Raw genomic sequence first — 11,772 nt, 5'->3', positions numbered from 1 at the left:
TTCAGACTGGATCCTATCTTTCTACCACCGCATTCTAGTATCTCCACTCGTGTATATAATTAAGTACACATGTTTTTTCAACATCCATGCATATCTTGTATCCTTAATATATAAAAGTGTATTTCAAGTGCTAAAGAAAACAACTTTTTCTCACATCACCAATTTGAAGAAGCAAGTGTGAATTCGCAGGAACCATGGTGGAGATTCACGAACAAATCAACCCTTTTGATGAAGAAAATGAAGAAAAAGAAGAAGAGATCAACTAAATGTTGAGCTTAAGAAGAGAACGTGGAAGGACGGAATCCTGTTGCAGAAGCTAAAGGAGAGCAAGACCAAGAAGCAAAACAAGAAGCTTCTAGGTGGAAGAAGTTGTCAAGAGCACAAGATTCAATCCTTAAATACGTGGTGAAGATCATGGAAGTTTGCAATGCTCAAGGTTTTGTCTATGGGATTATCCCTGAGAAGGGTGGGCCAGTGACAGGCTCTTCTGACAGCTTACGTGAGTGGTGGAAAGAAAGGTCAAATTTGACGAAAATGCTCCAATTGCCATTACAAAATACATGCCACTCTCCTTCAAAAAGATGAGTTGGATGCAACTTCCTACATACATCTCCTTAATGACTTGCAAGACACTACTTTGAGTTCAGAGCAAGATACACCACAAATACTACTAATTATTTTACTAATTAATTATTTAAATATCATGTAGTAAGACATCATCTCCTTATGTAACAAAAGACAGCCTTTAGCTTTGCACAGATACTATTAGCTTTTCTTGTTAATTTTATGTTTGGCAGTCAATGAATAGTTAAACTCTATTTACATTGATCTCTATATGTCATAACAAGGATTGCAGTCACTTGTATTTACTGTTATAATGTTAGGACTCTAATAACTAGCTATGGTCGGCTTGGTGAGTGCGGGAAGAAAACATAAAGGAAATAAAAAGAGGTGAGAAACAATTCCTCTGTAGACCCTAAAGAAAATATACAAGCTTTGATTTGATGCACAAATTAATAATCGTAGAAACTATGCCTTTGAGGTATGAAGTCTTCGTATTCCGGTCTTGGGCTTGTGTATGAGTAACCCTTCCTAAACCTGTTGTTTCTGCTTCTTACTTCCACATCCACAGAAAACACAGCACAAACAGGTCTGTGGTCAGAAAACCTTGACTCTCCTCGAATATATGATAATTGATCAATGCCATTGCCACGCCATAATATTCTGTCACACCTGACATATATGCAATTCAACACACCATTGTCAAGATTTTGGTTTATCTCTATTCATTTACATGTTATAAGAACAAAGAGAGATGCAGCAATACCATGCAGGTGTTCGACGTTTTTTCTTTGATTTGACAGTTTCACCAGCGTAAGAGTCTGAATTTTGTGAGTACTTGTAAGTGGGAGCAAAAACAATCCTCCCCTCTTTGAAACCGCTAAAAACCCTTCCTGCGTCTCTTTCCATGTTTAACTGCACACAATGAAATTCAAGTCAGTTTTTTCTCAGTATATGAATGTCATTGAACTATTGACTGTGTTGATAGACTATGAATGGATGGACACACCTGATCTTTCTCTAACAAAGTGTCCCAGTCGTTATCCTCCAATAGAACCCTTGTTTCTTCGTAACTCAAAGCCACCCGATAATTCAAATCTCCAAGCCATATTATTCGACTGCAAAACAGGGTGGAAGTGATTAGAATTTACAATGACATGTGCAAATTATGTGTTGTATAAAGAACTCATAAGTGAAATATCCGTGATAGTAACTCACTCATGGTCAACAATTCTGTCTGGCGCACGACGACACGGATTCTTGCAAATCCTAGGAAATTGGGTGCTTTTGAGGATCTCGGCTACATCAGAATTTCTCTTCAACTCGTCGCCGTCTTTCTCCCCAGAAGCCAAGTGACTACAGACGAAACAAAAACTTGTTTGATGTAATGACATGCTCATTGATATACACCCCTGCAATCAATTATTCATTCCATGTGCACCATTAGTCTTCATAGCAGTACATGACCAAAATAACATGAATATTCATCAGTGGCTATGTAACATGTTTTATATGTTTACCTTGTTACCTAAGCAACCCATGATCCCTCTCCCAACAGAATCCACTCTAAGATGTCCAATGTGAGGCACTAATTCCTTCTTAGTCCATATGGTGAGAAAAATCCCAACCATTTGCTTACTTGATATAAGGGAGTATCTGCATGTGCTAGGAGAAGAGGGTAGTTCTGTGATTGAAAGCAACTCTTCCACGGTTTCATCACCATGAAGCTCAGAGTCTAACTTGTTCATAGGGTCACTGTACTTTCTCGCCCTTCGTCTCTCCCTGGATGGAGAATCCACGGGACAATTGCAAGCCTTAAGGAGGCTGCTACCCTCTGCCCTGAAGTTTTTACTGATAACTTTAAGAGAAGGCTTCTGAAAGAAATTCAAACTTGCCGGGGACTTTGAATCCTTCGAACTACTATTGCTTTTGGACCCAGTTCCCGAGTCTGAAGAATCACTGTATTCATTTCTTGGTCTGTTTAGTGCTTGACTTATCAAAGCCAACCACCTTGCTGCAGGTTCGTTGTCTTCTATTACTAAAACATTCCCAGCACTCAGAGGAACAATTTCCTGGAAACTGAACATATAAAGTATTTCATGTAACATCAATTTGTATTAATTTGAGAACAAAACAGCAGAAAGAAGGAAAAACATTCAAAAAGACTTTATTTATTAGTACAATAACATATTTGCATCACTTGTTGGTCTGGTTTGGTCTGGATTTACTTCTAAATATCTTCTTAACAATAACTAATATCTTCTTTTTTCTTCAGATCAGTATCCAGCTCCATAGTAATATGTTTCCATGAATTATTCCTATTGTTAACTTTGTTAATGTCCTTATTACAAAAACTAGAAAAGCAAAAGTTCACAATAAACCATGGAAGCGAATCACTACTACTAATACAATTAGTGTTGCTGAGAAACGACAGTACAACTATTAGAATTTAGTTCATAAATAACCATATATTTACACTACTGAGCTAAAGTGAAAATGTTACTTCTTGCATTTTCGTACCCCAAGACATATATATCCGCGGAGCCTTCTACTAAGAAGAAATCTTGAAGGTTGAGATCAAATTTGGTGACTTTCCTCCCACATTCCACGTTGCAACGAAGATCCTGGAAATCACGTAACCAAAATGGCATAACATGAAAATGAAGATTGCATGTGAGTTTGACTATTTCAGGCAACAAAACAAATTGTGAATGAAGCCTTGAATCGAAAATAAATTCCCACATACCTGAAACTCTGCAATTCAGTTTCTGGAGCCATCACAGGGCGTTCAAAAGTGGACAAATTTAGGCCTTCGATTCCTGGGCTAGTCTCCCTTTCTGTGAGTTGATAAGAAATTAAAACAATGGTCTATTTTTTTTTCATGTCATCATTCTCTGACAAATCTATAATTGCATGACGTTTACATTGCAAGAGTGAAGAGTTTATGGTGCAGATCAAACAAGAAAAATTCCCCAGATTAGAAAACATGTTGCCAATAACCAAAATTTCATTGCTGTTAGGTAAGCTACCAAAATAATACAAGATTACACGAAGAAGATTTCTTACTGTTTGATAGGTACTTTGATTTTTGCAAGTTGGATTCAGAATCTAGAGTTGACCTATAATTTTTTCAATTCATACTAAAGCCCCAATTTTGAGTATATTTAGATTTATTCAATATTTTAAATTATTCTTCGACATATTTATTAAAGATTGATTGTTCCTCAAAATAAGACACGAGAATAATTCTGAAATAACTTGACAAGTTGAAATTGATTTCTAAAGCTCATGTTTTTGTAATTAAAGAAAAAAAGAAATTATGTTGTTTTTCGAGAATGTAAAAATTATGTGTTTGTTGGGGCAATGCATAAACTAGTACCTGAGAAACTTTTTCTCATGATGGGGGCAGCTTCCAAAAATGCTTTTTTTCTTGTCTCAATCTTCTCCAAGTCTTTCCATGCAAAACATATGTAAATAAAATTAATCAAAGTGAAACCATAAAACATGGAAATTTAGATTTTCTATGGAAAAAAAGAAAGGAAAGCATGCAATGAATACCAAGAGTAGTAGCTCCATCATCTTCTTCCGTGCCTGGTTTGATTGCTTCTTCGTCTGAGCTTCTCCCATTTCGCTTTGATCCGAAAATCTTCGGAAGGATAGACTTCATCCAAACAAGAAAAAGGGTCAAGAAAAAATGCACCATACCCTTATACTGAAAAACAAGAAAAACGTAATGCATGGAAAGAATGAATTATAACATAAAAAGAAACACCTTCTTTTTCTTCTCATTCTTGGCACTGGTATCTGGCAAATTTGATGCAGTGGTTGTGTTGACAGGGCTGGTGGCAGCAGCTTCATTAGCTTTGGTCATTTCAAAGTTAGCATTTGATTTAGAACGTGCACCCGTAGACGAAGACATTCATTCATTCGTATTTGCAACATGCCCTTAATATGATCTTTAGTTCATCACATTCAGAAGTAGAAACATTGAGAAAGCAATAAGAACGTGTGCATGAACAAACTTTGTTTTTGTCTCTTCCTTTTGAAATCTTGGTTTCATTAAGTGCGATTATTGAATATGTTTTGTATGTTGTACATTTTTTTTTGTTGTCAAAAGGATGAGATTTTGGCGGCGGATCTTTCGGGGCACTTAAGGTTGAGGGAGATAGAGGAGCAAAAAGAGGCATGAAACGGTTGAGTAACAGTTAACAAAATAAGCCAAAAATTACACACTTTGGATTTATTAGCTGGGTGCCTTACCATACCGTCATCCCTATGTTGTAGATATCTGTTGGCAATAGTCAAGGGAAAAACACAAAGTGAATAATATTTCTATATATATATATAATATTATTTTATAAACAAGTTTTGCTGAAATTTAGTAATTTTTAAAAAATATGTAATTATAATCTATAACGTATACAGAAGAGTGAAGGTTGAATAGATAACATTGTAGAAAATGACTTTCATTTTCATGGAAATTCAACACACTCACTCTTCTTTTTGTTAGAAAAAGAAAAAAACAGTTAGGAATTAATATTCTAGGAGATAAAATATTCCTCATAATTTCTTTTGAAAAAACTTTTACTAAATACGAGAGCATGATATTCCCAAAAAGTTATTATTTTTTTCATCAAGATACCATGATACCTTAAAATAAACCCTACCATTTTTAATTTACTGTTTTCTAAAAAAATAAAACGTTATGCTATTTTTTTAATTCAAGTGTTTCACCAAATACCATGTAACGATGAATTATCTTCTTTGTTATAATAGATTATAATATATGATATAATATGATGGTTTAAAGAATTATTTACCTACATTATATAAGAAAACTACTACATAACAACTAATATAAGATAACAATTAATCAGTAGTTATATTGACTAAATTAAATACTATTTTATAAACTAAAAATTATTAGTATTTAAAATAGTCTTAATTATTAAAAAAAATATTTTTTTTACTGATTTTAAAATATAGCGGTTTCAAATTAGAACAGTTTTTTCATGAGTTTTTTTTTTTCTAAATATTTTTGGTCCTTCCATACTACTATAACTTGGCCATGTCATCTTATAAAACAACAGCATATGAAGAATCGTTTTGAAAAATATTTGAATTCATTTATATTGTTCTCATTCCTTCGCCGCTAATTAATTTCCTAGATATGTTAGAAATCATGGCAGCTATACCTATAAGTTCGCTCCCATTCAGACAAACTATTTCTAGAGTTACATTACCATTTACTAATCCTGTTTTCATTTTTTCTCTCTCTAACCAAAGTTGTGCAGGGGCTACTCGCATTGCTACAATACGGATGATTTCAGGGCATGTTTTGCCATGCAGTTCACAGATTTGAAACTGTCACCGATTGGTCAATTCTTTCCAATAACTTTCAGTGTAGAGAGTATGCAGAGAGAATTTTGTATCTATTGAAAGGCCAAACCCCGAAAGCCATCCACCAAAATGATTATCAACAATTATACCTGCAGATATTTACATCAGTATACTCAGTGATCAACGTTCAATTTATCAATCAAGCTTATAAGGGGATTCAATATATAGACCAATTGTGCATATAAAAATATAAATTGCCATCGACTATCGCGGCATACCATTTTGATCTTTCATAAAAGCACGATCAAGGAGACATTTCATCTAACTGTTGTCTGTAGACAGCTAAACTCTGTACATACAAATGACAACATACAACATGGTTAATATCAGATAGGTTGACGAAAAAAAATATCTCAAGTAGTTAAAGACACAGACAGTAAACAGAAGCAGCAAAATTTAAGACAAACTGTAAAACATGACATTGCCTACAGCATCTTACAAAATTTGGGATATGCAATTAAGACATCACATAAGGCATTAGACTAATCTAGGTCGAGCTGAGTGTGATCGCCACGAACAATAAAACTCTTCACCCATGATTTAATTCAGCTGCATTCTAAGGAACTCGAACTCAGTTAACACTCCTCTACTTGAGCTAGACCCATCCACTAGCTAATCTAGGTGATCGGTGGTAATGGTAAAGATTATTCTTTTCCATGTGTGAGAATTCAATTAGTTAATTATAATTTCACATTGTAAAGATGCAAAGTTTCAAGCTTCCTTTCAAAAATCACAAATGAAAAAACTTGTCAAGGATGGATGGAATGAGAAGTGAAAGGTCGTTTTTTCAATTATATATGTAAACTTGTTTTTTATTTTTGTATATTAAGAAGAAATATTCAGTCCTAACCCATTAATGTAAATATACAATTATGCATGCCAAGTTCGTTACTTTTGTCCCTCCACAGATGTTTTCTAGATCCATCCCTGTTTGTTGTGTTGAGGCGTTGATTTTTCACTTCAACTCGTGCGTGGAGATCATTTCCACTTCTCAAACAAAAAGCAACCATAAAATGGAGTGACTCGACACTTGTGATGAGTCTTGATAAGGTTCTATATAAACAAACAATCAAAACGCAAAACCTAGGTAGAAAAGGGAGATGGGAGGCCTTGTGGAGGATCGAACCTCTGATTTCATCATATAACATCCAAATCTTAAAGGTTTGGTCATTGGCAAAACTATGCGCCCATTGGCAGATGTTTTGCATTAGCACATAACTTGGTTCCAATAACTACAGGGGGAAATAGAGCACTAGAAAAACTACAAAATTTTATCTATTACAAGTGTCTGTTAGCCAACAGGAAAAAGAAAAATATCCAAAAGCTGCAACACAATCATATGTCACGGATTGAAGCAGATGGTGATTTCACGTTTCCTAAACACTACCAACCCTCACATAGCAATGATCCCTCGTTAATTTGAGTAGCATTCATTGTTAATTTCATCGCACCAATAACACCAGGTAAATAAATACCAGCAAAAGAATCACACACCTGAGTGTATGCATAAACACCAGCTTCTGTGGGCCCCACAGGACTTCCTCTACTCATATACTCCCCCTCTTTATATATGTAAAGCAACGGTACGCCAGTTGATAATTCTAAAGTAGTGACCTGTTTGTCCACAGACAAGTAAAGTTCAATCACATTTCTGTTTTATTAGATACCAAAGAAAATTTTACGTAAATGAGATGGACGCATTCATAAGAACTGCAGGATACTACCTCTTGGGAGGTTAATCTGTCAAGATACATTATAATGGACCTCAATGAGTTTCCATGAGCAGCAACCATAACGTGCTTTCCTGATTTTAATTGGGGTTCAATCTACACCACATTGTTTTCAGAATCATCTCTCGGAGCAATTTAAAATGTTTCAATCCCCAGCAAGTTATCAATGTCGTACAAATCTAACATTAATCTTTGACATTAAAGAATAAGGAAATCAACACCCTTACAAAATCTTTAAAATATGAAACAGCTCTCTGTGAACACATTTCCAGGCTCTCGCCCTTCGGAGGAGGAATGTCAAAACTCCTACGCCATTCATGCACTTTCTCCTTCCCATATCTTTCTGCAGTCTCCTGTTTATTAAGACCTTGTAACTCCCCATACCTGAAGAAATAGAAAAAGAAGAATGATCTCTCCTTCTAAAATTCATTGAACATATTCTATGAACAGGAAACAAAGGCAGGGATTCATAGCTGCACACATTCTTTCATTCAACTCCCAAGCAGTAATAACTGGAATAGATTGCTTGGTGGTTTTTTTCGCTGTAAACTCGAGTCCAAGTTGTTGCCTCTTCATTCTCATTATGGATGATAATAGGAATCTATACAGCAAAGATGGGGTTAAGAAATCCTGATTCTAAAAATATTTTACAGGCATACAAAATACCAATATCTACTGGCATAAGTGGCGTCACTACCTTCTTTTGGAGGTGCTGCGTCATTGCAAGCATAGCCGTCATCTGCGCTCGAATCAGTGCAGACGTGAAAATCATATCAACCGGTATAAAGCTAATCCTCTTTCCAGCTTCAATGGCTTCCTCTACACCTCTCTGGGTCAACGGCACATCGCAACATCCGGTGAACAAGTTCTTCTCATTCCACAAAGACTCCCCATGACGAATCAATATCAAAGAACTCTCAGCTATAAAACAATCAATGTCATAACACCCACAACCAAGAAAATATAGCACGGCACCACGACCTTCGGTCTTATTCAGTAATAAAAAAAACACAGTTTACATTTTTCATATTTTTCATATCAAGAATCACATATATGTGGTAATATCAAAGTTCGTTGGGTAGAAATAAATAAAGTAACCAAGAAAAACAACTTCTTACTTGATGAGTCGTGGGAAATGGAGAGTGGTGTATGAACGTGACGCAATGTATTGCAGCGAGTGTTGCACGCGAATCGCATTGAGTAAAACCTTCCGAAGTTTCCAGAAGATCGAGGCGCCGCCGCATCAATGCAAGAACCGTGAAGTCCTGTAGGTTGGCATTTGAAAGTAGCAGCCATCATTCTGAAAGAAGAGAACACCTATTGATATTTCCACACCGTGAAGAACGAAAGGAAGGAATATTAACAATAATAACGAGGAAACCAAATGCAGAATAAAAAGATACTGACAACTTGACAATGGTGGAGTGAACAAAATTTTAGAAGTGCGGTTTGCAGAAAGAAGAAGACAAGAAATTGATAGTGTGACAGTGAGATTTGAGAATGACCCCAAAACAGAATACAAGAAGAAGACCGAGCGAGGGTTGCGGGGAAAAGACTACGACGCCGTTCCGTGTTGACAATGGGACCAATCCCGCACTTTTTCCTTTTTAACCAACTATTTTATTGATAAATTAGAATATATTTAGTGAAAAAAAATTATAAAAAATCTACCGGAAGCATCTTCTAATAATTTATTTAGAAAAGTTAATAGCATAATTTTAGCAATATTTTTTATGTATGGTTTATTAATAGTTAAAATGTGTGAATATCAAATTTTATTTATTGAGTTATTTCTATAACTTTTAACTGATAGTAAAAACAATAAGAAATATATGTAAATAATATATTTTTAATTTTTAGAAATTAAATAATTAAAAGATTTAGAAAAAAAATGGTTAGAAACTGTCACTAAAATCTCCTCTCACTTTTTTCATGGATGTAAAGGTGGAATGTAGTCTGCATAGACTATATTTGAATTATGAGTTAATCAAAAATGTTTTTTGGGCTGATGGCCCGGTAGCATATAGTAGAAGTTTGGGGCTTTTTTTCTCAGCACTCTACGCTTTTCTATTTACACCGCCAAAGTAATTACTATTTATCCTATAGATTATATATATAATTTATTAAATTAATTAGATAAGTAATAATTAATGTTTATCCATCCGTATTTATTACGCACTATGTTTTATTAATTCAACATTCCCAAGCATTTTCACGCACTTCATTTCTTCTTCACGGATTTTTTCTTCTTCAATGACATTTTTCTTCTTCAACGGACTTTGTTTCCAAACCGACGTTTCATCTTTATTTGTCTGGTTGAAGCATATATTCTCCTGTCCTGGATACAAGTATGTAGTTCGTTTACACTGCTGTTTTGCGAGTTTTCCAACGAGAATAAGCCAAATATTTGTAATTGTTTTTCATTTTTTTTTCTATGTATTGGATTTTGAAATCTAATTTGTAAAAATATCACTTAATTTCAAAATTCGACCATCAAATAGATGCCAATTAGTATTATATTTTGAAATCCGATTTAGGATAAATACCAAATTTTAAAATTCGATTTATGAAAATTCTCAATTTCAAAATTTAGTTTATAAGTGTACTAGAGTTTAGGAGTTGGATTTTCATATATATCAAAAGTATTATGATTGAGGAAATCTTTTATGCTGACACTAATTATATGAAACTTATCAAATATATAGATAATGAATGGAAAATATATGTTAAAAATAGAAAAAGCATACTATGCATTACGTGGAAAATATATTTTTCTGAAATTGAGTTTTATTATTAATTGATAATTGAAAATTTTAAATAGACGTGATACTTACCATATTACATAAATAAAAATAAAATAAATATCAACTATGTTAAAAATAAAATATGTTTAATCTATTCTAAAATAATATTGTATCTAGATAAACCAAAAATTATAAGTATGTATTCCTATTTTATTTCTATCAAATCAAATTAAATATTACTCGACCCAAAACTAATAAAATAAGATTTAAACAAAATTATTAATAAAACCCTAAAATTTATGTTTATCCCAAACAAACTCCCTCATAAACTTAAAATCTTCCTTCGTTCGGCTTTCCATCTGCATCATTCCACACCGGGTTGGCTTCTTTTAATCAAATTTGAGTTCTTCTTATTTCTTATTGTTCTCCTGTCTTTTACCTTGGTTGACCTCTTTAATGCTTTGACTGACTTTGTTATGTCCGACTTCTCAATAACCTTGACTAACTCGTTTCTAACCTTAGGCGATTTCTCAACCATCTTGGCCGACATCTTCATCGGGTCTTCTCAACATCTTCATCTTCCTCTTTGTCTGGTTCAAGAACATTATATGTTTTCTCTTCTTTTTCAAGAGCCTCCTTCTTCAGCTCCTCAATCTCAACCCTTTGTTTATTCATAATTTCATTAGCTTCATTTAGAAGCCTTCCTATCCGCTGAATCTCTTCATCTTTTTGTTTAAGTTCTTTCTCCAGGTTTTCCTTCTTCACAATTGTTGCATCATTTACCGAGATCACTTCATCCACTGTTGGGATTGAGCTCTTCATGTCCACCATATCCGAGCTCTTTGCCATCAACAAAATTCCACACTCTTCTTCCGCATCTTCAGTAATGAGATTCGTCTCCCCCTTTGTCTCGGTCTTGCAATACTTTGCAATATGGCCAGCCTTGCCACAATTGTAACATTTTTTCGATCTACACTCGTTTGCATAATGGTCATACTTGCCACACTTAAAACACTCAACTCCTGAACGATCTCCTCGGCCTTTTCCTTGTCCTCGGTCATGCCAATTTTGCTGATCGATTTGATCTTCATTATCGTTCTCAAAATTACCTCGGCCATGTCCACCTCGTCCTCGGCCTCCTCGTCATCTGCCGCCAAGACCTCGGCTCTAAGTAATCCGAGATTTATTCGAGTCAAAGTCAAACTGTACCTGTAGTGTTTGATCGTCGAATTCCCCCTTTTTCTTTTTCTTCCTCAATTTGTGGGCTTTTAATGACCCAGCTAACTCCTCCACAGTGAGAGTTGAAAAATCCTTTGTCTCTTCAATAGTGACAACGA

The 11,772-nt window shown here is 34.7% G+C and overlaps 1 protein-coding gene and 1 pseudogene across 1 annotated transcript; both read right to left on the bottom strand.

Moving 5' to 3' along the window:
* Positions 1 to 895: 895 nt before the first annotated feature.
* LOC148205491 (type I inositol polyphosphate 5-phosphatase 5-like) lies at positions 896 to 4,480 on the bottom strand. Its single transcript, XM_088111168.1, is given in 11 exon segments — positions 896 to 1,233; positions 1,328 to 1,476; positions 1,571 to 1,679; positions 1,780 to 1,973; positions 2,082 to 2,640; positions 3,082 to 3,142; positions 3,145 to 3,185; positions 3,308 to 3,398; positions 3,941 to 4,012; positions 4,120 to 4,222; positions 4,334 to 4,480. Coding segments are annotated over 11 exon segments (1,746 nt in total). The 3' UTR covers positions 896 to 1,013.
* A 1,175-nt stretch (positions 4,481 to 5,655) lies between these two features.
* LOC148205490 (2,3-bisphosphoglycerate-dependent phosphoglycerate mutase 1-like) lies at positions 5,656 to 9,251 on the bottom strand (annotated as a pseudogene).
* Between the last annotated feature and the right edge of the window lie 2,521 nt (positions 9,252 to 11,772).

Source organism: Vigna umbellata, chromosome 1 (assembly GCF_029865625.1).
Source record: "Vigna umbellata cultivar VRB3 chromosome 1, Vumbellata_1.0, whole genome shotgun sequence".
In the NCBI taxonomy this organism is placed as follows: domain Eukaryota; kingdom Viridiplantae; phylum Streptophyta; class Magnoliopsida; order Fabales; family Fabaceae; genus Vigna; species Vigna umbellata.
The sequence above is the reverse complement of the archived record's forward strand: the minus strand, read 5'-3'. Positions and strand labels throughout refer to the sequence as shown.